The sequence below is a fragment of the Branchiostoma lanceolatum genome, chromosome 19 (genome assembly GCF_035083965.1).
Source record: "Branchiostoma lanceolatum isolate klBraLanc5 chromosome 19, klBraLanc5.hap2, whole genome shotgun sequence".
Taxonomy (NCBI): Eukaryota; Metazoa; Chordata; class Leptocardii; order Amphioxiformes; family Branchiostomatidae; genus Branchiostoma; species Branchiostoma lanceolatum.
Genome location: NC_089740.1, coordinates 6,331,084 through 6,358,806, shown reverse-complemented (window position 1 = coordinate 6,358,806; position 27,723 = coordinate 6,331,084). Strand labels below are relative to the sequence as shown.

Sequence of the window (27,723 nt, the reverse complement as noted above, 5' to 3'; positions counted from 1 at the left end):
TTCAAAACAATTATCAAAAAATCAGTCAAAACTGCCCAAGAAGACCACTCAGGGGTAAAAATACAACCACATAAAATCTGGTCTATGTGGACCGGAGGACTCACTATAGACATTGTGTCAATGGTAAAAATTATCCAGTAAGCGACCAACAAAAAGTGGTGACAATTTGGCTTGGTGGTCACTTGTACAGGTTTGACTGTACAAAAGTTATCTATTAGTAAGTTATTTATCTATATCTCTTTAATTTTTCAAGTATTTTATCTTGCTGTATTGAATAATTTGTTGAATAAATAAATACAATCATCATTATAAAATAAATGTATAATAAAATGTGTATTTACAGGGAGATTTGCGAAGGTGAGTTTTTCGCTTGCTGCCGTGTCCCGCCCCTCTGGGAACTCGGAGCCCATTTCTGCGTGATGCGCAGTATCCGGTATTACTTCCGCTGACTCCTGTGTCTGTCCTTCTGCTAAGCTGGCCATGGGCTGACTTCCCATTGGACGGTGCATGTCATGTGAGTGAACACTCTTTCTGATTAGCCTCTTCAAGGGCAGCATACCACCAGGTGCGCTCTGGGTAGCTCTGTTTAAATCCATTTCAGTGATTTTTACGTCCAAGTCGTCATTGAAGCCATTTTTTCCGTCAGTCTTTCCCGAGCTATCTTGAAGGACGTTGTCTTGCGATGGTTCGATTTCGCTGTCCTCTCCCGGCTCAAGGTCGCTATCCGTGGTGTCAATCCCATCATGCTTCAGTGCTTGAATCCCAGGATGCCTCATGATGCCCCCTGCGGAGTCTAAACTGTCTCTACTGCTGATTTCCGGTTCTGTAACCGGTTCGCTTCCGGCGCTGATGTGCGACAAACGCGACGGCCCGCTCTCTGACGTAAACGACATAACATGTCTATCCGGTGGCGTGCTCGCGATTGCTGTAACTGATACCGACTTGTTCACGGACGTGGCGCTCACGTCCGTTCCGGACTCGTAGCCTCTCCGTGACCGTCGCCTTCTCCTACGGCTCCTACCGACTCCAAGAAGCTCTGGTTCTGTGTCTTCTCCCGTGATGTCTTCTCCAAGATGTGGTTCGCTCTTTAAGCTGTCAGCAGGCTCGGATAAGTCAAGTTCAAAGCTGTGGTACTCGTCGGGAGTTGGCGCTGTGGGGGCGATGTTCGGGTCCATGCCTCGAGCCAGGTCCTGGAGGGTCCGCAGAGCGCGTACGTTCTGACGGGAGGCCTCGGCTACGATATTGATGGCGCAGACGCCGTCAAGCCTGGGAAAATAACAAAGCGCAACCATTTTTTCAGAAATAGAAAATATGAGAAAAATGAATAAATTCAAAAATCTAAAATTTGAAATTTATAACTTAGAAAGTAAAAAAATAATATAAAAAAAACAATGAAATAAAAAAAATAAAAGAATGAAATAAATTAAGAATTAGAAAAATAAAATAACGAAGCACAACCAAATTTCATCATCGATCAGATTTATCTAGAAATTGAAGACAAAGGAGTTACATAATGATGACTGGGTCTATACATTTGACCTGTCGTGAATAGATTATCATTGATAATTCACTAAGCTCAGTAACTATACATTATGAAGAATTTGAAAAATAAAAATTGTTTAGGAAGATATTATAGATCTTATCAAAGAGTGTATTTTGTAAGATGATATTCAAAGCCATGTCAAATGTATAAAAATTCTACAGGACTCACCAACTCTCATTGGCCAGCCCCATGCCACACTCAGACAATCCGTGTAGAGCTTGCTTCAGCCCTCGACTGTTGTTGTTTACGCACCTGAAACAAAAGGGTTGAGGAACCTTGTCTATCTTTCTATTGGACTACGAGTCTTATGAATTAACATTTTGAATTCAAACTTTCTGATCCTGAAGAATCCGTATGTTAACTGATAAACAAATTTGACCATGCACTGTGTTCTATATCAAGTTTAAGTTCAAATGAAACTTATCTGTGACTGTAATTAACATTGTAAAGATTTTAACCTTCTCCCTGCTGCCTAACTCTGCAAAGTTAAAGAGTAAACAAACCTCCAAACATCCAGTGCATGCCACAGCGTAGGACTGACGTCGTGCACACCACCCGATGTCGGTACGGTCGAGGTGAACGTCTGCTCACGCGTTAGGGCACGCGGCAGGGGAGTCTATGGATCAAAACAATAAACAATATTACATGGCCTGGCTATCTATCGTAGAGTTTTAGGCTTTCCTTGCATTTTAGGGATCCATCATTCGACATTATGCAAATAAGATTTGACTAATTAACGTCTAAAAATGTTCATCTTGACCTGTCCACGCTTCATAAGTAAGAAATTCCAGTCATTTAGAACTACAGTAACTGCATTATATCAATTTCTTATCAATCATGCAAATTCGGTTGCATTTGTACAATTGATGTATCTCCTTCTAAGTCACATATATTGCATGATTGGAGGTCCTACTATAGTCATGAATTAAATTAAAATATTTCTGGATTCACTTGATAGTTCATTGATCTGCATCGGTAGAAGTTATTCTGGATCAATGTTGAAGTGTAATTGCCAACACAAAAAAATAGGACTTAGCAATCCACTGCTTCTGTGACATCACATTATGCAACAGGAATAAAAGAAGCCATCTACATCAGGGCTCTTCAACCATCCCTCAACAGAGACGGGGGGCGCCATAGACTTCCTGCAACTGATGATCCACTACTCAATAAGTCACATGTTCTATCTGCATAACGTGATGTCACAGAAGCAGTGGATTGCTCATTCCTTGACAAAGACTGGGATCGGTTGGAGATTTGGGTAAGTCCTATTCTTTGTGTTGGAAATTACAGATCAACTTTCATTTCTGTATCATTTCAAGACTAACTTGTTTTCTAGCATCAGGGGTTGGTCCCTTGTCGCCCTCTTTCAGTTCCCCGGGATCGACGGCCTGACGACCAATGATGATCCTGCCGACCTCGGAGATGAACCTCAGCGCCAGGTGAGCCCCGGGGTACGGACTGTACGCTTCCTGGCACTCCGAGAACCCTAAAAGCGAGAAAAATAAGGAAATTTTACATGATATAGTCAAACCTGGATCCAGCAACCACTGGACAGGGGGTTGCTAAGGACAGGGTGGGGTTAACCTTTAGCACACTGAAGTAGCCATTTGGTACCCAATTCCCTATTGGTTACAGAGTTAGGCAGCAGTAAGAAGGTTAACTATATAAAAATGGAACGTACTGTTTTAATATGGCTTGTGACTAGAGGTGGTTGGATAAAACAGGTGGTTGCCCAACCGGATTTGACTTTAAGTTAACAACCCAGGGCTCGAAATCTATTTTAAGGAATGGGTATATTGGTGCACCAAACCTAAAAGTTTAGGTGCACAGAAAAAACTTTGCATGCATAACATTGTCTTGAGCTTTGGACAATTTTGATGAATCCAAAGTCTATAGCTGACTTCAAAACCTAACACAACAAAGGTTTTATAATTCTTTTTTTTCTGACATTGAAAGAATGTGTTGTTTACTAGACAGTGTATACTAGGGGTGGATACCGGTTCGCTGGACCTGATTCGGACTTGTACAATATCCAAGAACCGAGTCAAAATAACCCTGAACAAAGTACAATGATTATTGTATTTTTCCATTTTGCTTGATGAAAAGCATTTTGAGTCTCCCTTCTGACAAAAAATGCATTTAAAATACATGTAAGTGCAACATTCAAATATCAAATACTGGTTTGTCAGGAAAGTCTTCTCACCAAGAGACTTTTATACTCATGCATGTCAGTCTTAATTCTCCATTTTTAATATTGGTTTGATAAATCAAAACATTTCAACTAGACAGGATCAGGTCCAGGTTCAGGTCCGGACCTGAACCTAAATCTCTGGACCTAAACCTGGACTTGGACCTTTTTAAGCCAAACCGGTAACCACCTCTAGTGTATACTAGTACATTTATGAAATTCAATGTAACCCTACAAAAATATCTAGTAGGTGTAACAGTGCACCACATGCGTATAGTAACTACATTAAATGTATGTAACCTTACACAAATATCTAAGTGTGCCAGTGTTCCAACAGTCAAACATTAGGTGCACAGAAGTGCATATACACCCAGTATTTTGAGCCCTGTAAGTGCACACGTGTGGTGTACTCGAGGGTGAAGAAGCTCAAAGAGCCTGATTAATAGATGAAACCACTTTAGAGTAGGAATTTAAGCTATCATAATAATCATTGGGTGTAAGCTACATGTATATATACACATGTGAGTTGTAGATAAAACATACCTTTGAACTCAAATGGTTTGCTCCCTTGTGATAGCAGAAGGTACAAAGAAGTTGCCACATGAAATGATGGATTTTGATTAGTTTAAGTAAGGATTAAATCTTTGTTCTTTTAATCATTAATACTACACAGTAAAAACGCTAAACTTTCTTCCAATACTAGGGTATACACGGATCAAATTTTCAACGACCACTGTCGCCTTCTTCAGGATCAATAATGACCAATCACTTTCGAACGTAAGCACGCAAGAGTTACAGACACTGTATGCTCAACAGTGGTGTAACAGTTGTGAGGAATGGAAAGGTCAATAAAGAAGGGTTGTTATATACATCAGTGTGACTTGAGCAGTAAACTGTGGCTTACCATCCAGATATGTGACCAGTCTGTTCTTGAACTCCGCCTGTCCTTCCAGGTGTCCCACCAGGTGGTGGTACAGCAGCCGCGTGAACGTCAGCTGGCCCATCTGGAAAGGTGCACAACGTTCATAAATATCACATGATTAATACAATCATCTGTAATACACTTTCAGCACCATGCCTGGTACAGGGATGGTAAAGTGTGTGTCATTCAGCACCATGGATGGTAAAGTGTGTCATTCAGCACCAAGGATGGTAAAGTGTGGGTCATTCAGCACCAGGCATGGTAAAGTGTGTGTATCATTCAACACCAGGGGCAGGGATGGTTAAGTGGGTGTCATTCAGTACCAAGGACAGGGATGGTTAAGTGGGTGTGCCATTCAGCACCAGGGACAGGGATGGTAAAGTGCGTGAGTCATTCAGCACCAGGGACAGGGATAGTAAAGTGTGTGTCACTCAGCACCAGGGATGGTGAAGTGTGCATTATTCAGCACCAGGGATAGGGATGGTAAAGTGCGTGAGTCATTCAGCACCAGGGACAGGGACGGTAAAGTGTGTGAGTCATTCAGCACCAGGGACAGGGATGGTAAAGTGTGTGTCATTCAGCACCAGGGACAGGGATGGTAAAGTGTGTGCCATTCAACACCAGGGACAGGGATGGTAAAGTGTGTGGTGTGTCATCCAGCACCAGGGACAGGGATGGTAGTGTAGTATGAACTTCACCTTGAGTAGTTTGAGCTCAGCGGTTCGGAGGAAGGGTTGGTTGACGGCGTCCGTCCGTAGCCAGTATAGCGTGGTCTCTGCCAGGAAGAACAGACTCGGAATGTGGTGGGCAGACAGCGGCGCCTGGTCCAACGATGTGATCAACACTTCCAGACATTCTTGAACATAAGAAGATGAGTAAATACAGAAATTGAGACTTCTTTATGCATAGAAACACATAGGAAGGTATCTTTTGAAACAACAATCTAGGGGTAGACCAATCCTATGAATGCATTAAAAAAACATGAAAATGCAAATATTTGACAGACTTTCAGCCACTATCTCATTGCCATGCTATCATTGGTTGAATTGCTAATTGCCAGGCTGTCATTGGTTGAACTGCTAATTGTGATGGACAGTTGGGGTTGGTCTATTCCTTTGCCAAAGTTAAAAGACTGAAGAAACAGACTTCGGAAATAATGCACTGTCAAGCTACTTCCAAGTCATCTATGATCTGAATCTCTTACTATAAAGTTTTTATTTTACCATCCTTTAATTCAGATTTTGTCACTTTGTAAAAGATTATCTTTAAAGCATTAATTTTATGATAAAGTATACCAACCTTCCTGTACTTTCCCCTTGCACTGTGCTAACATGGCGAGTTCTGACCAGGCCATGGGCAGGTTAACATGGTCTCCTATACCTCCATCCTTCAGACCGGTTCTTCTCTGTGAGCAAAATGATCAAACTTATAAACACAATGCCTATAGTATTTCATTTTATTTACTTATTGAGATTTACTTCATTTCTGGAAGGATTGGCATAACAGGTCACCTTTTCAAGATGTCAAGGAAAAAATGTTGCAGTCCTGAAAAAAGGGGCCCCAGGAAGGGATTCTTTTCTTATATAGATTTTAGCAATGTTAAACAGACATTGAACAAGCACAAATATATCAATCAACTGAACAAAGAAGTACAATATTTACTACACATTGTTACATCAACTGTTTAAAGTCTTAACCTGTTACCATGGTGTAAATATAAAGTCAGTTTTGAATTTCATTATTCAGATGTCAGAATTCTGACATGCTAGGGTCGGTCGGGTGACTGACTAGAACAGGGCTCAAAATATTGTGTTTGTGTGCAATATAATCTTTATTGTACTTTTAATTATTGATGTATTACAGATTGAAGTTCTTAAGAGGGGCAGTTGGGTTTAGATTTGCAATTAACAGCGAGCAGATTAATATTGGAATGAGCAGAGCACTTTGGACTAATGCTTCTAACCATTTACAGCTTAAAGGTACATATCCAATATTTTGTGTAACACTTCTCTGTTACACAACGGATCATAATGACCCCCAGCGGGGGTCTTCACGCTTCGTTGAAAATGAAGAAATCTCAAGATTTATTCCAATGATCTCAAGACTTTATGTTTAATCTTGAGATTTTATGAGACATTCTTGAGATTTTATGAGACATTCTTGAGATTTTCTATAGACATCTCAAGATGTTTCATAAAATCTCAAGATGAAAAAGAAAAAGTCTTAAGACTTTTCCGAGTTGCTTTCAGGACATCTCAAGATTTTTTATAGCATCTCGAGATGCTTTGAAAAAAATCTCAAGATGTAACATGCTTCATCTCAAGATGTCTCTTAAAAAATCTCAATATTGTTTAAAACATCTCAAGATTGATGAAGCAATCTTTAAAGAAATGTTGAAATTGCTTTCTACGATTGATATATATCATTATGAAAAGTACTCATACTGGTTCTGTTGTTATATTGGGTATCAATTCAGACCGTTTGAGAGGGTTTTGTACTGTTGATGAGAAAAACTTAACAGTCACCTTGCTATGCTGGTTAAGCCACATTATTCACATACAACCTGTGAACGGCATATCCGTCGTACAATTTTTGTGGGATCGTCAGAGACATTTGCTATACACTAAAGAGGTGGAGGTAGTGATTTTTTTCTCACTATTGATACATCCTTTACAATAATTTTGGGGACAGCTGAGCATATGTTCCATAAAATTTGATTGTGATGTATGGAAAACTATTATTTCTTGACAACATTGCATGGCTCCCAACGTGATGAGAGAGGTGAAAGCAGTTATACGAGTATACATTTCCATCACATGTTGTGTACAAACTTGTAAATGACAGCAGAAAATTGAGATTCCTAGTACTGGCATGGCTAAACAAATTCAATTGTTAGGTGTATTACTACTTTGTGATAAAGTATTGACTTGTTCTGTTTTTTTTGTTGTTCTGTATCTTAACAACTTATGCCAGATCCACTAAGCTCATGACTAAAATTATTGGGTAATTGACCTGGGATATAGGCGTTCAAAAATTATTTTAATCAGAAGTATAGGACGGTGGAAGTCATTGCCATATTAAAGTACAGTGGGGTGTCACTAGGTACATTTAAAGTATGCTTGAGTTACATTTTGACGCAATATAACCAGTCTCCGCTACTAGCATGTGAAGCTGATCCAGAACAGTGGGCATGTGACATGCAGGCATGAAAAACTCACATTCAGCATAAAGGCCGTTAGAGGCTGTGACAGTCCGACAACTGTAGAGCAATAGAAATCTGTTCACATGATTAGGCCACACTGCCTTAAAATTCTATGGATGACATCCGCGCACACACTGATTTACCTTCTCCGAGGCTCCACAGAACTCAGTAACTTTCTGACTCATATTGCTGCAAAAGGTCAGCATTGTGCCAGCTTGTCGTAAAACGTGTTAGGTGTAGATGACAGTGACTTATTTTCTGTATCCTTTTTAAGTTCTGGTATTATCATGATGATAATGTCTGAAATGTGGTGGTTAGACCTGTTACAGATAACTACATCTTTCATCAATGTTGAGATGTGGAGGAAAGAGCTGTAAGTGTGGGAGATAGAAACTCGAAGCCTTGTTATTCACTTATAATATAAGCATTTGGTAGGCGAGATTTGTTAGTGTGAGCTCAGTGGAATGCTTAATATGGAGTTCCATGCCATGTATGTTGAAACTGCCCTTATGAGTACTCAAATGCACCAGTCATATATCCTCCATGTCCTTGGCAAATATCTTCTTATAGTGTAACGTTACTTCTTTTTTGCTCGATTTTTTCCCCTCTCACATTGTTTTTGGGGTCTCAGAGAATGTCATCGATAGAATTAAGTCACTGTGGCCTCTAAATGTAGTAGAAATGACTTTCGATTACATGGATCTGTATTCTGTATATAGTATATCATAATCTACTGGCTTATCCAAGTGGCAACATGTAGGTCTCAAGAACAGGCTTACCTCTCCCATCAGGAAATACAATAAGCATCTAAATGCATTGACTTTGAAGACACAAAGACAAAGTGTTTAATCTAAAACTGGGTTGGTTCGCTTTGACTTTATTCACTGCTCTGTGATGAACATCAGAATGATACATTATCACCCTTGCCTCTGCCTACCATTACAATTCCAATGCGATAGTGTTACTTTATCCTGTCATGATCGTAATATTTACAAGGACACAAACATGTCAGGCTGGCAGAATGGCAAAAGTTAGATGACATCATTTTTAACTTCTGCCAGTAGCAAGTGTAGGGTAAAATCTGCAGAAGTTAAATGTCTTCATGGTAACTTCTGCCAGTGGCCAGGATAGGATGGCAGAAGTAGTCTGTCACTCTAAAGTGATATAATCAAATTTCAGGCAGTCAGTACAGTAGGACTGGTAGATGTATAAAGTTGAAAGTGCAGCCTTGAAATCCCTGGTCTGAACTTGCGTAATATTACAATGCAACATTGCTCGAACTTGCTCCGTTACTCTGTTTATTACGGTTTTGTAGGATGACAAGAAATAGAAAAGAAATGAAACATTGTGCAATTTATATTGTTATACTACATGTAGTTGGGAAGGGTGGATCATAGTTATCCAAAGTTAGCTGTGGTGTAAAACAGCCCCAGTGCTGTATGTAATGTTCAACTCCTGCCTTCAACTCCACACTTTTCCATAGCATGCGCAGTGGAAAGTGGCACATGTTATAGCGGTCCCCAAGAAGTCAAGACTGCACTTTCCAACGGATTACCGCCAGATTTCTTTGGTTAGTTGTGTGGGCAAGGTGTAAGGTCCCTTGCGTGATGTTCTCCATCAAGACACCGCGTTCTCCATCAAGACATCGCGAACTCACTGTTACAATGACAGCATGGATTCCTACCGAAGCATTCAATTGTCACAGCTTTGCACCTTTCTTCACATCTGGCATGAGGCACTAAATACAGTAGTAATCCCAAGTTAGACATCCATGCAGTATTTGTCGACTTCAGCCAGCCTTCGATACTTTAGACCACGGCCAACTACTTTTAACTTTGGCAGACCTTTGGCCGAGGCACGGCTTGTGGTTATCCATAGTAGTTACCTGGAAGGCAGGATTCAGCAGGTTAAAGGGGGCACCTGTTTGTCCACAGCATATGGCGTTCTAGCAGGAGTGCCTCACTGTTATCACCGCTGCTCTTTGTTGTTTGCATTAATCTGCTGGATGCCTGTCTACCGTCCTCTGTGGTACCAGTAAAGTACGCAGATGACCTAACCCTGATGGGGTCGCTTCCCGGCTAGACCAAGAGGGCCCTGGGCACAATCGCTACGTGGGCTGAGCCTTATTCGCTGGCAACAAATAGGAAGAAGACCAAGGATATGGTCATTAGTGCGAGGAGAAAGGAGAATGTCCCTGTACCTCTGCACCCTACAGTAGACGGCCAGCAAAGCCAAAGGGTTACAACGTTCAAGCTTCTCGGCGCACAGTCAGCCAACTTAACATGGGACTCTCATGTTCAATATATGTTGACTAAGACTTGTCTGGGAATTTAGTACCTCACTGTCGCCAAGAACGCAGGACTGCCCCCGGACGTACTTACACACACACACTGAGTTTAATTCACCCTATCTTGGAACATGCTAGCCCAGCGCAGTTTGGGGAGGGTTGCCCAGTCGCCTGACTCACACACTTGAAGGCGTACAAAAACGGTGCTGTCGAATCATCTGCATTTCTCCAGACTCCCTGCCGACAGTAATAGGGGAGGTACTATTTCACTAAAGTGTAGTTTTTGCTGAAATACGTACCTAGAAATGTGAATAAAGTTTATCTGAATATGAATTCTCAGACGAGTCTTAGTCATGTAAAAAGTTGGTAATTTTTTCAATATTAACCCCCCTGTACATACTCCATTAAGTTTGCAACATGACTTAGCATATGGACTAATGTAGTAAAAGGTATACATGTACAGTCAAACCTGTATTAGCGGTCACCTTTGCATAGCGGCCACCTGCCCACAGTGGTCACTTTTTGTCGGTCCCTTGGATTTTTCCCATTGACATAAGCATTAAGAATTAGGCTATAACGGCCACCTGTCCAACGCGGTCGCGGCCAGACGATTTTCAGTCCCGCGAGTACAGTAACACTGTCGGTAACGGTCACGGCGCGCCGGTAGAAGCCGCATCGCCACCGCACGCCGGGTTCAAAATCTTCATTTTTTCACGCAGTTATCAAATTTATGTGGATTCAACTGGATAGGGTGATAATAAAGAAAACCAGAATGTTTTATCTTTGTTAGAAAATCCATGGTTTGACGCGAAGTCAGTATAAATTTTCTTCACATGGCTTGCGTTTGTACATCGTAGCAAAAGACCATTTCTGTGCATTTCGACTGGACAAATATTACGGCAGCTTTTTGGAAAATACAACTCGCACATGTAGCTGATGCAGTAAGTTCGGGAAATGTTTAAAATGCCGGCCAAATATCCGTTTTCCCCGGTGCTCAAAGTCAAAACGTGTTTCGCGCAATTTTCAAAATGGCGCTGATAGTCAGCAGCACCAAGGAGGTTGGCAGCACAAAGGTCAACGGTAGACACCACTGTTTCGGAGGTATAATGCGCTAAATTTATTTTGCTGCAAAGTATCACTGAGGATAATTACTTAACCAAAAGCTTTACAGGAATATTAATATTATTAATATGATGTAAAATTTGGGCTATTGCAATTTTCTGAAAAGAATAAAGCCATCAAAAGATCGACCTTCTTCTGAGTACCCTATTAGCATAATGGTAGAAGCTGATAATGACAAGCGGCAAGTGAAACAACAACAGACTAAGGAAAACTATCGCCACGATTTTATGTTTCAAAACGGTCGAAAACGAACAGTAAGTGGCAACTGAGCAAGATGTATTTTGTTCTTAACTAACTAGGTGACAACAACAATCGACTTTCTAAAATGTGACTTACCTATGCAATGTTTACATGTGTACTGTACGGTGAATAAATGTATCTCAGTGGGTACTGAAAATATGTGTCACTCGTGGTCATCATTAATCAACATTTTCTCCATAGCGGCCACCTGTCCTTAGCGGCCAGTTTTGGCCAGTCCCTTGAGTGACCGCTATAGACAGGTTTGACTGTACTAGCAAACATACTTGATGCTTTAAAGGCACCCAGAGCATTTTATGAAGCTTGAAAACTGGAAATATTCTAGTTGCTGTAATCTTTATGAAATGACATATAATGCTACCGTTTACCACATTTGCGTGCGGATTTCTTATCAAAAGTGCTCAAAAGCGGCACAAAAAAAGCTACATGGTGATCTTTTAGTTTCACGCGCCTAGTGTAAATAGACCGATAACATTGCCCCGCCCACCTCCGTCAAAATGTAGAAATGCAAAATTAAGACATAAAAATGCTAATATTTGACGGACATGCAGTCACTCTCTCATTGGTTGAACCGCTAATTGTGATGGACAGTCAGGATCAGTCTATTAGCGCTTGGATTTTATATCAGTTCTCACCACAACGACATCGTACCTTTGCTGCTTTAATGTTGATATGTAATGGTATAGTGTTATTGAAACTTACTATGTGTAGGAATGACTAGAAATTTGAGTTTTTTTAGTCAAGTTTCAAGCCTCATAAAATGCTGTGGGTGCCTTTAAATCTGTTTAAAATGCAAATATCCAAAATTAAAACTGTTTAAAATGCAAATATTTGACGGACATGCAGTCACTCTCTCATTGGTCCAACCGCTGATTGTGATGGACAGTCAGGATCAGTCTATTAGGGCTTGGATTTTCTATCAGTTCTCACCACACAACGACATCGTATCTTTGCTCCTTAAATGTTGATATGTAATGGTACAGTGTTATTGAAACTTACTATGTGTAGGAATGACTAGAAACGGGAGTCTTTTCATTCAAGTTTCAAGCCTCATAAAATGCTCTGGATGCCTTTAAAGTACCTAAGATCCGAAGACATTATAGTGAATATATGAAGTTCAACCCAAAATCTATTCTCCACACAGATATACACTATTCCCAAAGGCAAGTCGTGCATACAGGGGGTTCAGTGATTGCCAAAATTTTGTAATTTTTCACGGTGCTCATCATAGCTTGTCGCTGTTACTCTCCACCCAGTCCTAAGATAGACCTAGCCTGAGTGTCATTCTGTTTCAGTTCCAGATTTGGTGAAAGTAGAGCCTGGAACTGAAACAGGATGACACTCAGGCTAATTAAGATAGACCATCCCCATATTTTGAAATGCATATTATACAAGTTGGTTTTTATACCCCCCCCCCTGAAAATGTATCAGAAATTGTAGATTGTTTTTGTCCTGTCAAGATGTTAGGAGACATCTTAGGATATCAGATATCTCCAGTGTGGATTCCTGGTGTTAAACAGTGTCCAGTGTTAATAGAGATGATTTGTTAATAGCTTTTTAATTGAAAGGGAGGGGAACCTATTCACCTACCCCGCCCCATGATTGCAGGACTGTCACAAGGCCTGGCTCTCCTGGGGCCATTGTTAATACAGACACAGCTCCAGACAGAGGAAACTTACAGTGGTCAGTGTGTTGGCCACACCAGTTTACTTGGTTCTTGGACACTGTAAGGTGAAAATATCTTTTAATCTGAAGAAATTCATTTAAAAAGCTATTGTTACTGTCAATTATGGGTGGGTTATAATATGCAAGGACGATGATGGGGTGGACTTAGTTCTAATGATTAAGTGACTCTAGTACCCTTCCCTGGAGAGATATTCTACCCCCACCCCATGTCTTTGTAGACTACTAGCACTATAACCATGTGGTAGCCTGGAATCCAGACCTATCATAGCTCCCAAGAGCTATAATAGGTCTGGCTCCGAGCTATAATAGGTCTGGATTCCAGGCTACCATGTGGCCCCTGCTTATAGTTGTGCACTCAGTTTCATGAAGTGTCAAATGATAACATGACTTATGAGACTTATGATATCGGGGAAGAATATCCAACAGCCTCGTTTCTCACATTTTTTAAACAAATTTCTGTGCAGCTTCCTGTTCACATCCTCTCATTTAGCACTACAACAACAGTAGAACCTAACTTTCTATGATTTCCTGGTTCCTTTCAACTGTTCCGTAATGACTTCCTAATCACTGCTCACCACAGGCAGCTACATACCAGAGAATCGTGCAAGCCTGCAGGCCTCCCTGGTGAGATGGCATGATGAGGACTATACCAACTTTGTGAAAGGGGGGAGAGTAGAGGTAGTATATTGTGGTCATCTCAAAAACATATCTAAAAGCCTGCCAGATTTTTTCCAGTATGACTCTCCTGGCTGACAAAAAGGTAAAGACTCTACCAGGCTCCCAAGGCGGCTGGAAAGAGTAGAAATTGGCTAAATAGACAGAAAACCCCTGCATGAGGAAGCATGTGTTACCCCCTGGGTACACAGATGGTAGTTTGGGTACAATCCAGGCTGCCTCCTGTCAATATTCACTCTCACTGGTTTGGTTTGGTGTCAGTTGATCTCCAAGCAGATGTAGGGTCTAACGTATTGCTTTTCACTTGTCAATGCATTGATGCATCTCTCTGATTTTCCTTATAGACTCACCTGTACCCACGTCTGCATAGATATTAGTGTGAGCAAGTATGGGAGCCATACAGACTACTACTACTAGTACAGTATAGTGTATCATATCAGCATTTCGAAAGGAATTTCAATATCTAGTACTTCAGTACTAGTATTACTTCATCTTCTGTTTTGCTTCTGGTAGAATATATGTACCTCTGTGTATCTGCATACATGTATATGTTATATATATATATAAACAATCCGTTGTGTCTGCAAGGTCTACACACTCTGCCTGTCATCACATCTGGTTCAAATACCAGCGCCCTGCGTTCGCGCCCAGGCCTGGACACGGCTGGAAAGGAGTCATCCTCTCAGAGGAGGGCGTAAAGCTGGTGGCCCAGTGTCTGAGGAAGTTTCAGGAGGTTGCACACTGGAACAGTTTTTGAGGCCTAGTGTATCAGGCCCCCTGTTGCAGACAGGGCACGTACTGGCTGTGATGCGAATAAGAGTAATTCCTGAAATGTTTGCATTGTCCAACAACAACAACTGTTACCAAAAAAAACAGATTGTAGTGTCAGGGCATAGAAACTTCACACCAGTGGATACCATGAAGAATTGTAGACATCGGTCGACTATGGATAACAATTGAAAGGATTTAGTTTGGTTCTGTCAACCAGCTAGCAAAACGAAATCTCTGGCAAACTTCTCAGAATGGACAGTTTTCAAGTCTATAAAGATCTATAAACTGATGGCTAATTAATCCCAGATTGTTTCCAGCACTGCCTATATAGGCACTGCCTTTCTCCTCTCAGACTCTCCCATGTGTTGGGCTTGGACTTTTCAGATGGATATGTTCTAATATGAGTTCAGAATATCATACAGTAATATGATTTCGGATAGAAAAGCAAATAAAAATGAAAGGTAAGTTTCAAACAGACTACTCCCACAGCATAACTTGCAATCCTAGTGGCCAGCCTGGTGGATACCACCCCCGGGGAGGGGGTCATTAACCTCCACCAGCCAGAGATTGTGTAAACAATCCCACAGTACATGTACAGTAGAATAGAGCAGTCTTCAGAGACCATCTGTGCACCACTGCATGAGTGGGTTAGAAGATTAGAAAAAACATCCAGAGGCCCTGCATTTTGCCAGCTTTGAAGGCTGTGTAAGAAAAGTCTGCAGAAACGTCTCTTCCTAAAATGATACAATTACAGGATGTGAATCTTGCTGAAAGTCCAAGAGCCTATTAAAATAAATAAAAACCTTTTGCCACTGTGAGTACTACCATGATCACCAAATTGTCATCATTACTTAGTGGAATTGTACTACTGATAGTGTTTAACCTAAAACATTTGAAAGTAGACATCATGATTGAAAAAGAAAAAAACACTGCTCATTTTAAAAAGGTCTTTTTTTCCTTACTTGGTCCAGAGCTGTAAAGTCTGTAATAGCTGATAAGGCCATCAGGCAGTCCTTCCCAGCCCTAATTCCACAAGCTGGTGGTAAGAAAACTCTTTGCAGGGGCCCCATGGCTTCAAACTTTGGGAATGTGTGTTCAGGCCCAGGGGGGTCCTCTAAAGTAATTAGTCATCCAAGCTCAAAGTGATAACATCTTCCTAGGGAATAGCCCCTTGCCTTGCATGTACAATATTCCTCAGTACATGAACATATAAACATGATTTTCTCATTGAATCAAGCAAGTTGTTTGACAATATTAACTCAAATTTCTATAAATTCAAAACATTGCAAATAGTCAGATGGATGTCTGTATGGATGGAGGCACTACAATCTACTATCTCCTTTTCCTTGTGTCAATAATAATTTCAGCAGGGGTTCCTCCCAGATGAGGAGACCAGACAAGACTGGGGCTGAGAGTCATTTGCAGGCTTTTTGGGCAGAGCAAGGCTTTATTTTTGGCATGCCAGGGCCAGGGCCGGATTCTTTTGCACAGACACAACCTTTCCAGCATAAGAACCTGGCCCATATGTTAGAATTGCGAATCAGTACTCACCCCGAGAAACAGCAAGGGTTGTGGATGGCCGCAAAGGAGGCAAACTCATGTATAGGTTTGGGATTTTACACAGCAATGTTCCTTTTTTATCTACTTCCTGTTCACGGACAAGTTGCAAAGACTCACAACGAACATTTGTTTTGACTTCCATTGTTTCTCACAAACATTTAATCTGGCATCCATTGTAAAGTATGGACAACAAAGCCACAATATCATCTACATATGATTTGGATGAAATGTGGGGTAAGACTCTGGGGAAGTCCGAATTCTTCTTTTTCTCACTCATATATCTTGTAGTCAGTGGCAAGGAATCATTTCAAGCTGCTACTACAGTTGGCAGTTGGCAAGTCCAGTAGTAATGGAGTGGGCGGGGTGGAAGGAAATGGCTTCCCCTCCCAATCAATTAAAAACCTATTAACAAGTCATCCCCTCTCAGGATAGATAACATAAACAACCACTGTCCATTGCAACACAGGAGAACCCCACAAAGAGATAAAAAGAGATTGTTAATCAAAGGCAAGTGAGAATTAAAGAAGTTTTCTAGCCCTTGCCAGGGCCTATGAATCCATCTATTCTTACAGTATGGAGGGGCATGGAATGGCTAAAGGTATACATATGTAACGAGCAAAGTCGTTGTGTCGAACGGGACCGGCCGTTCGAATATAGAACGGCCGATCCCATTCTATCATTTGAATAAAGAGTTGTTTTGAGAGGTCACAACACATGCAGTCGTGTCCGTACTAGTGTCCGTACTTCTCGACCTCTCATACATAGGGAGAGAACTGAACAATTAATCCATGTAGACTTGCCATACTCCTTGAGTGGCTGTCAACACGTAGGGAGAGCATCATTGAATATAGAGTTTTGGTGACACAATAGGGGGTTGAAAAATGGTGAAGAATAAAGTTCTTCATAAAGCTTATGCAATGGGCCTAACATATAATTACTATTGTTCACTATCCCAAACAGGTTTTGGTAGGTGCTAGGACTTTCCCTTTTTTGAGATATTGATCGTTTAATGCTGTGATGTTATCTAAGTTATATAAAAAAAGCGTATTATCACATAGGTAGATGGCGTCGACCAATCAGAAGCCTCCATTGCCCACAATAAGTGGTCTGTTATCACGCCATAACACACCACTTATTGACGTCATGTCAGAACTCAACCGTTGCATTTTGTAGAGGGGATATCTTTTTGATGAATCTTTTTCTTAACCTTGTTAAGAATATCTTTATTGTCTTAAAATCCCCAAACATTTCCTTAGCATACATGGACAATACATGAAAAAAGGAAAACAAATTCAATTCAAGTACAATTCAAACGGAAGGACTACAAACAATATTTATCACACCCCCACCGTCAAAGTGGAACCGGCCCAGATCAGACGACATTGGAACCCGCTCGAATTCGACGGAGCTGAGTACCACAGTTTTTCGTCAAAGAACTGTCAGACGCCGACTTAGAGTCAGTTTTCGGGTCATGGGAAGCTGGGTAAGACGCCCAGGAACATGCTGAAGGAGTTCAGGGGCGAGAAACTGGCGCAAATTTGCGGAGAGGACACTCGGGAGCGAAAATAGGTTTGGATTCCAGGCTAACGTATATCCCCAAGCTAATCTTGGCAGTGAAAAAATCGCCCATGAAGCCGCCGAACTTCTCCCCAGTTTCTACCCAGGGGGACCCCAGGAAGGTATGTTCACGTTTCTGAGGGGTTTTACCCGGCGAAAATTTAAAATATTGCCGGCAAATTGATGTCGCCGTGTTCAAAACAAACGTGACACGCACTAAACACGCCCCCCTCCCCATGACAAATGTCACGTAAACCAATGTGTTGGCATCGAAAAAATTACGGTCAAAATCGCCAAAATTCTTACAAGTTTCTACCTACAAGGATCTCAGCAAGATACGTGTACGCTTCTGTGGGATTATTTTCCGGCTTGAGCAAGAATTATCCCGGGAAACTACAAGCAAATCATGAAAGGGAATGTAAACATGCTTGATTGTTCTTACCACAGCCAACTAAGCGTTTAACAATCGGGCGTCAGGAATTTAAAATTATACCGCCCGATATAAAGTCTACGTGTCCATAACAATAAGACAAGTTACTGCTTGTTTACATTGGATTATATAAAGATCGAATGTACATTGGATTGATTTTACATGTATAGTATTAAATAAAGAATCTATGTATTATACAGCGGATTTGTCTCTCTTATATGGGTCAGTTTGGATAGGCTATGTGAGGGGTTTTACCCGGCGAAAATTAAATATAAATGGGTCAGTTTGGATAGGCTATGTGATAATAACGTTAATGACCCACCTGTTCCTCGGTTTATATGGTGTCATAACGCCTGGTCAGGTGCTATAACCACCTCGTAAAACCACCTCGTTCGCTTCGCTCACTCGGTGGTTTTATTCGATGGTTATAGCACCTGACCAGGCGTTATGACACCATATAAACCTCGGGGCGGGTCATTAACCCTTAATTAACCCACAGGTGACAGTTGTAACGATTCATGTATATCAAGTGATGCTAGGCATGCGGTCTACCTCTGTTTGTCCCGATTGAGCTAAATGTCCTTAATAACTATGGTAGCGTAAGTCGACATGTTGACGTTGACTTACGTTACCAATGCTACATTGTATGTGCTTATAGTTCAAAGTCAACTGAGTCATTATAAATCTATGTTTGTCTGCCGAAGCACGCCCAGGCGTCGGCAGGGCGTCGATAGGTTTATCAACGTTTGGCCGAAGCTCGGACGGCGTTTGCCCGAGCTTCGGTCGGTTCCCATATGGTGAGAATCATAGCATGTATGTTAAGTCGACGGGTCTGTTGATATGTGGCTCCTGTGATAGCATTTGAGTTAGTCTATCACAAAATTCTTGTTAATGCTATTATATTGTGACAGGGCCCTTACGCTTGTCCGTACATTCAAGTGCACATGAGATGCATATTGACATTTTTCTGCTTTCAGGTAAAGTTTGTAGAAAATGAGTTGTATTCTACCTTAACACATTGTTGTGCAGATTATAGATTATAATCTATTCTATATATAGGTTCTAGAGCCAAAGAAATTACTCTTTCGGCCGCAAACCCTAGATAATCCCCAAAAATGTTAATAAGGAACCCATGCGGACATATGAGTATACGCACACGTGTGCTTTTCAAAAGGTTTTGGAATGACACAAGGATGGGCTTTTGAAAGCAGGTTTTAATAAAAGCTGTAGGCTGTATGTAAATGTGACTTAACCATTTCCCATTAGAAGGACAAAATTCTCTCAACTGTTCTGAATTGATACCCAATGTAACAACAGACCCAGTCCAGATGTGAGTACTTTTTATGATAATTGATATCAATCTTATCAGAGTATTTCTAACATTTCTGTAGATTTCTAAGGAAATGTCTGGAAATCTACTCAAACCATCTTTCGACTTTATAAAAGATGTTAAAAGTCTCAAGATTGTCGTGAAAGATATTGAGCTGTAGCACAAAATCTTGAGAACTTTCAAATAAATCTTCAGTTGCTATTTTGTTTTTAACTTGCTTAAGGAACAATGAGCAACAATGATCATTGTAAAATGAACGTTAAATGTATTTTTCTTTTTTATGTACTTGTCTATGCATGGATGCCCGGCATGATGGTGAAATGGCAGAAGATGGCATAGTTAAAATCAGTTAACATTTCATGTAACTGTGGGCTTTTCCGCACGCCATCGGACGCATCCGAATTCAGAGTTGTTGCGAGTTATGTCATCCTAACCTGGGAGCCGGCAGAAGTTGGCAGACGTTAGGCGTGACGTCATTCTACATGTAAAGCCCCGGTGACAGTAAACTCACGTCGTACCTACGATGGGGTTTCTTCCGTCATGACAGTGCCGTACGTCGTACGTTTGGGAAAAACTGGGTGCAATAGTTAACACATACAAAGTGGTGATCACATATAACGAAGGTACATCGTACGATGGTTTTTTGAGATTTCCTAGGTCAATCGCAGGTAAATCGCACGTAAAAGTAGCCATCGCCGAGCGTCCTACGCCGGAAAATACAGCTAAAGATGATTTTGAACATGTTCAAAATTTTCCCTCCGTCGCCGTACGATTTTTATTGCCCCCAATACAGACTTCACTACGGCCTTCTTTTTATACCAATGAGATGAAAATGTATACATTTCGACCGTGTTCTAATGGCTTCAGTTTTCCCTGATATTGTCGATGTTGTTGAAAAGTGCAGCCACCAGACCACAGTGGCAACCGGTGTACAGCGGGCCCGCTGAAGAGCCTGCTTTCAAGGCTACGATTTTCCACGTGCCAGATTGAGTATCGCGCACAGGTGATGCATCAGTGACGATTGTTTCATGGCTATACACACGTGGGTTCATAATCAGATCAGACCTCATTCCCTGAAGAACCTACCCAAGGACTTATGGCGTGACTTCTGTGATGAGAACTATACTTTGGTGTCACGCTATCTGAAGCTGGCAGACGCCCGGGAACAGCAGCACAACCAGCAGGACGACTAGAACTGAGTTTTTCATTGATATCAACGATTGCTTTATGTTGTAAACATATCATCCTGTATCTCTTAACGAAAGAAAGATACTAAAAAGACTGAAACTTTCATTTTGCAGTTTATTGCTGTCACATGCACTTCACTTTCAGAGAAATCCATATATCCGTACATCCCACTAAAGATATGTATCAAACCATAACGAAATGTTGTGCTCCATGATCAGTTGGAATGTTTTCGTTTCACCTTCGTTTTATTTCTTTACTTCTGATTGGTTGTTTAAGGCAAATTACTGTAACTTTTTTATACAATCGAAAACAAAACTGAATAAGGAGGCGTTCTAATACATTAAAAGAATAAGGATGCGATGCAACAAAACGTTATTTTGTCCAAGCCAGTTTGCCCCGGATGTGAAAGGGTGATTTGTAAAGATTATTTCATTAACATATCTTGATGTTGAGGGTTGAAAAATAAAGGTACTAGAAGATATATCTTTATGCTTATGCGTCCCTGTTGTCATAAACTTAAAACAACTGAAGCCATCCTCACCGCACATATCTATACATGCAAATCGGCCTATATCATATGGTGCTGCCATGGCAAGGAACCCACAGGGCTATTGTAGTACTGTTTCAGATAGACTCTTAGCTGTTTTCCCTCTGTGTTTGCCACATTTCCCCCCCGCATATTTCGCATCTCATCCAACATCCCGGCCTGCCTCCATGCCCCGGGGACAACTTGTCCCTCTGGCCCCTCTTCATCCAAGTCTCTGTTTTGTAAGCCTGGGTACCTTTCTCTCATGAGATTATGCAAACATATAGCAGCGCTTACTATGCGCTCGACTGTCCTTGGTTTCTGTAGTAGTCCCCACCACACTCTCGAGCCAACTCAATCAAAAGTGTGTCGTATTGGATCCACGGCCTCACCCACCACCTTCGTCGCCTTCTCGCATGCTGTCTTTCTTGCAGAACCCTGATGAGGGCTGCCAAAATTACAGCTTGCCTTCCCTGTACTCTATTTAGCTGTAACTGCAGCCACACCAGCCTGATTCTTTCTGGTGGCATCACCATCTTGCAAAGGTCATATGAAAAGTGCATACATATGAGATGAGCGACACGTGACAAATCGCACGACGTCGGAAAATTTTGAACATCACCCGACGCTCTGCGATAGCTGATTTTACCTACGATTCACCTGCAATTTACCTGCGATTTACCTGCGTTGTACGGGAAAGGCATCGTACGTGCATCATGCTACCCGTCCTGTAGTTGAAAACCTTTTTCTTAATCACAAGATAAGCAATATTCTAGTATTTCATAGCGTAATGGGTATCTTCTAGAGCGTTTGCAAAGCACGTTCAAACAGAAATTTTAAGAGCGCCATGGTCATTTGAAATGTTTTCATATAAGTTACATGTACGTCCTGACAGACTTCCACTGAACGGTGATTAGAAAAAAAAACTGATAGTTCCGTGTTGTTTTCGGAGATTCAGGATACTTCTAACTGGAAAGTTTGACAGCGCAGTTAAAATAATTTGAATACAGACCCTGCTAGATAGACCTTAACTAAATCGTCTCGTTTAGGAAAGTTCAAAATTCCGTGTTTTTTTGTGTGTTGATGACATGGTAGGAAGACTTAATCAAAAAGACTTGTTTTAACGTCACAAGATATCCATGATTCTATAGCAAGTATGCTGTTACATGCGACGGATTACATGAATTGCGTTTTGACAAATTGCATCGTTTGACAATTGACGGAAACTTGGACAGCATGGATTCCATGCACGCCATGAAAATCGGCTGTTGAACAGTCTTTCCTTTCTTGGAAAATTAATAGTTCCGTGTTGTTTTCTAACTCCTAAAAAATCAGTCAAACCTGCCTAGGCGACCACCTTTTTAACGCGTGGAAATGTTTTTTAAGACCTTGACAAACGAGATGCATACCTGATATCGAGACGCCATTCCGCAACCAACAACGTTGTTTCGAGGTCAATCGGTCTGTGTTTCGCGAAAGGTCATTTTTTAAGCGAAATATGCTTTTTTCGTCTCTCTCGACCAAATTGAGTCGTATCGACAAACGAGATGTATACCTGATGTCGAGACGCCATTCCGCAACCAACAAAGTTGTTTCGAGGTCAATCGGTCTGTGTTTCGCGAAAGGTCATTTAATTAGCGAAATATGCTTTTTTGGTCTCTCTCGACCAAATTGAGTCGTATCGACAAACGAGATGCATACCTGATGTCGAGACACTATTCCGCAACCAACAAAGTTATTTTGAGGTCAATCGGTCCATGTTTCGCGAAAGGTCATTTTTTAGCGAAAAATCCTTTTTTCGTCTCTCTCGACCAAATTGAGTCGTATCGACAAACGAGATGCATACCTGATATCGACACACTATTCCGCAACCAACAAAGTTATTTTGAGGTCAATCGGTCCTTGTTTCGCGAAAGGTCATTTTTTAGCGAAAAAAAGCTTTTTTCGTCTCTCTCGACCAAATTGAGTCGTATCGACAAACGAGATGCATACCTGATGTCGAGACACTATTCCGCAACCAACAAAGTTATTTTGAGGTCAATCGGTCCATGTTTCGCGAAAGGTCATTTTTTAGCGAAAAATGCTTTTTTCGTCTCTCTCGACCAAATCAAGTCGTATCGACAAACGAGATGCATACCTGATGTCCAGACACTATTCCGCAACCAACAAAGTTGTTTCGAGGTCAATCGGTCCATGTTTCGCAAAAGGTCATTTTTTAGCGAAAAATGCTTTTTTCGTCTCTCTCGACCAAATAAAGTCGAATCGACAAACGAGATGCATACCTGATGTCCAGACACTATTCCGCAACCAACAAAGTTGTTTCGAGGTCAATCGGTCCATGTTTCGCGAAAGGTCATTTTTTAGCGAAAAAAAGCTTTTTTCGTCTCTCTCGACCAAATTAAGTCATATCGACAAACGAGATGCATACCTAATGTCGAGACGCCATTCCGCAACCAACAAAGTTGTTTCAAGGTCAATCGGTCCATGTTTCGGGAAAGGTCATTTTCCAGCGAAATATGCTTTTTTCGTCTCTCTCGACCAAATCAAGTCGTATTGACAAACGAGGTGCATACCTGATGTCGAGACACTATTCCGCAACCAACAAAGTTATTTTGAGGTCAATCGGTCCATGTTTCGCGAAAGGTCATTTTTTAGCGAAAAAACCTTTTTTCGTCTCTCTCGACCAAATTAAGTCATATCGACAAACGAGATGCATACCTAATGTCGAGACGCCATTCCGCAACCAACAAAGTTGTTTCAAGGTCAATCGGTCCATGTTTCGCGAAAGGTCATTTTCCAGCGAAATATGCTTTTTTCGTCTCTCTCGACCAAATCAAGTCGTATTGACAAACGAGGTGCATACCTGATGTCGAGACACTATTCCGCAACCAACAAAGTTGTTTTGAGGTCAATCGGTCCATGTTTCGCGAAAGGACATTTTTTAGCGAAAAATGCTTTTTTCGTCTCTCTCGACCAAATCGAGTCGTATCGACAAACGAGATGCATACCTGATGTCGAGACGCCATTCCGCAACCAACAAAGTTGTTTTGAGGTCAATCGGTCCATGTTTCGCGAAAGGTCATTTTTTAGCGAAAAAAGCTTTTTTCGTCTCTCTCGGCCAAATCAAGTCGTATCGACAAACGAGATGCATACCTGATGTCGAGACGCCATTCCGCAACCAACAAAGTTGTTTCGAGGTCAATCGGTCCATGTTTCGCGAGAAGTCATAACGGCCTGTAACAGTGTGGTTCAAGCGCCACTAACTGACCAGTCAAACTGGTCCGAACCTTTTAGCCTAGCGGTTAAGGCCTGTGGACTAGCGCGCCCGGGTTCAGTCCTCGGAAGCGAGGAGACTGTTCTACTCGCCTCTGTGTTTCGGTGGTTCCCACACCGACCCTGTGAGTAATGACAAAATGTGCTGCACAGGGATGTCGAACTCGGAGATTTAAGGACGAATCCAATAACACGGGAGTTGTGTAACAGTAGTTAAAGCGCCTCCAACTGACCAGTCTAACAGGTCCTGACATTTTGGCCTATTGGTTAAGGCGTGTGGCCTGTGAACTAGCGTACCTGGATTCGATCCCCGGGAGCCAGGGTACTGTTCTGCTCGCCTCCTTGTTCTGGAATGTGTTCGAGAATTTCAAGCCTGGTATATATACTGTATCTTCTATTTTGCATCAGCTTAGTAGGCTAGTGTGGCAACTGGTTATATATATTACATCAAAATGTAGTTCAAGTGTTCTTTAAAGCTACCCAGTGATGCCCCACTGTATTAAGTGGCAATGACTTCCATCTCTCTCATCACGTTGGGAGCCATGCAATGTTGTGAATAAACAGTTTTCCATACATCACAATCGAATTTCACTCTGACAGCTGTCCCTACGATTTTCACCTTTTATCTGATGTAAAGGATGTAGCAATAGTGGGGGAAAAATCAATACCTCCATCTCTTCAGTGCATGGCAAATGTCTCTGTTGATCCCTCAAAAATGATATGACGGATATGCCATTCACGGGTTGTATGTGAATAGTGTGGCTTAACCAGCATAGCAATGTGACCGTTCAGTTTTTCCCATCAAAAGTACAAAACCCTGTTGAAACGGTCTCAATTAACACCCAATATAACAACTGAACCAGTCTGAGTGCTTTTCATATTGATATATATCAGTAGTACAAAGCAATTTCAACATTTCTTTAAAGATTGCTTCATCAATCTTGAGATGTTTTAAACAATATTGAGATTTTTTAAGAGACATCTTGAGATGAAGCATGTTACATCTTGAGATTTTTTTCAAAGCATCTCGAGATGCTATAAAAAATCTTGAGATGTCCTGAAAGCAACTCGGAAAAGTCTTAAGACTTTTTCTTTTTCATCTTGAGATTTTATGAAACATCTTGAGATGTCTATAGAAAATCTCAAGAATGTCTCATAAAATCTCAAGAATGTCTCATAAAATCTCAAGATTAAACATAAAGTCTTGAGATCATTGGAATAAATCTTGAGATTTCTTCATTTTCAACGAAGCGTGAAGACCCCCGCTGGGGGTCATTATGATCCGTTGTGTAACAGAGAAGTGTTACACAAAATATTGGATATGTACCTTTAAGCTGTAAATGGTTAGAAGCATTAGTCCAAAGTGCTCTGCTCATTCCAATATTAATCTGCTCGCTGTTAATTATGTTTTGCTGACATTCAACTTTATTCTAAGTTGTGCACCCAAAATTCTTCCTGATCACCTACATTTTTGGGTTGGGTGGTGCACTTGTGCTCACTCACTCACTCATGACCCATGACCTCAGTGGTCGTAGGGGCGTCTGTGCATCTATTTCCAAAAATGAATTTTGAGCCCTGCCAGAACCACGATATTATTTTCCTAAGCCTAACCCTTACCCTGATCCTGAGCAGCATTTTCCTGGCCTTGTCGTCCAGCCTCTCCTTCTCCTTGTAGTCTGTGGCATCGTTGTACTGGTGGATAAAACCTTCTGTCACTTCTAGGGGGTTTCTGGAAAAGACAGGCAAGGACTGTAGAGTTTTATTTCTTAAAGTTAAAGGCAACCAAAGCAAATTATTAGGGCAAAAAAATGGAAATAAAAAAATGCTGAAATTTTCATGATAGTTACATTTACTTAGACTGTTTAGCACATTTGTATAATAACTTCACACTTTGAGCTTTTAAAACCGCACAAAAACAAGCCGTACAATGAACCCTTAGTTTCGTGAGCCTAACAAAATCCCTGCAACGATTTTCGGTGAGTTCTCACATCACAACAACGTCATATTTTTGCATCAAGGATGTCACTATACATTGCATTGCGATAGTGCTGTTTGAACTAATCATGTGAATAGAAATGACTATATAAATTGACTTTATTTCAAAATCCAATTTTTGGGCCCTAATCTTGCTTGGGTTTCCTTTAAACTAAGCCCCTTTAGCCTGAGTGCCATCCTCCGTAGTAACCAATGGCTCAATCTTTTCACTTGCTGACCATGGATTAGCAGGCAGATTATCCGTGGTTAGCAAGCAAAAAGATTGAGCCAGCGGTTACTACGGAGGAAGGTACCCAGGCTAAAACCCTGTAGAAACAGGGTATGAAGTTGAAACTTACTATGAATACAGGGGACCCCCCCATCATATATTGTCTACTGACTGAATTGCTGGCAACTTTCCTTCCAACAACAGGAGGGGAAGTATCTGATTGGCTGATGTCTAGCTATTACTTAGTAAATATAGTGAACAGACTGCAGGACATTTGCAAGGGCCATTCCTTGAGGCCTCTACCATAAAGTACAGAAACAGCATGCTCATTAGATAGCTTTAAACAACTATTACAGTTAGAAATGCAAAGGTTAGGTGTAACCAGTCATTCAGTGTAATGTATTCAGCTACGGATGCCAGACGCTTCGGTCCTTTACCAACTCGGCCTATGGCTAATCAGACCAACTTAGCCCAACACCGTAACCCTTACTCTGACCCAAAAACCTAACCCTAGCCTTGTTGAACAGGGTGTTGGGCCAAGTTGATCGGGAGATGTTGGTAAAGGGTCGAATTGTCCTCATGATCTCTTCAGCTACTGCCGCCCTGCGTGCCTGTGAAGCTGGTGTGTTACGCCGAAGGGCAGTTATACCGCCTATACAGATTGTGCCTGAAATGAGAGGATTGATAATAATAATGTATAAGGTGCAAGATGTAAAAACAAAGAAACAACCGTACCTGTTGACTGTCTGCATGCGATGTGTGCTGACGGTCTGATCCAGACTCTGTCTGAGGAGTCTCTCCTGTAGCTCAACACGCTGGGAGTGGGAAATGATCCCGAACTTGTGCACAATGGGCACCTTGTGGATCGGCATGGTGATGTCAAACTTGTCTCTCTCTCTTGTAGAAAAAAACCTGGACAGACGATTGCAAATTTATTACTACATGAATGAAAAATAGATATTATTTTTTCAGCAGCGTTTGTGTGTGTGTGTGTTTGTG

The 27,723-nt window shown here is 41.3% G+C and overlaps 1 protein-coding gene across 1 annotated transcript in view; it reads right to left on the bottom strand.

The window, feature by feature from the left end:
- Nucleotides 1–27,723, bottom strand: part of LOC136425429 (uncharacterized) — a 59,547-nt gene that overhangs the window by 31,177 nt on the left and 647 nt on the right. Inside the window, exons 2-10 of the mRNA XM_066414287.1 lie at nt 27,460–27,636; nt 26,139–26,250; nt 5,956–6,061; nt 5,355–5,512; nt 4,639–4,738; nt 2,872–3,032; nt 2,047–2,159; nt 1,712–1,795; nt 342–1,266 (exon numbers count right to left, since the gene is read on the bottom strand). Of these exons, the coding sequence (XP_066270384.1) occupies nt 342–1,266; nt 1,712–1,795; nt 2,047–2,159; nt 2,872–3,032; nt 4,639–4,738; nt 5,355–5,512; nt 5,956–6,061; nt 26,139–26,250; nt 27,460–27,596 (1,896 nt within the window). The 5' untranslated portion in view covers nt 27,597–27,636. The remainder of the gene's footprint in view (nt 1–341; nt 1,267–1,711; nt 1,796–2,046; nt 2,160–2,871; nt 3,033–4,638; nt 4,739–5,354; nt 5,513–5,955; nt 6,062–26,138; nt 26,251–27,459; nt 27,637–27,723) is intronic.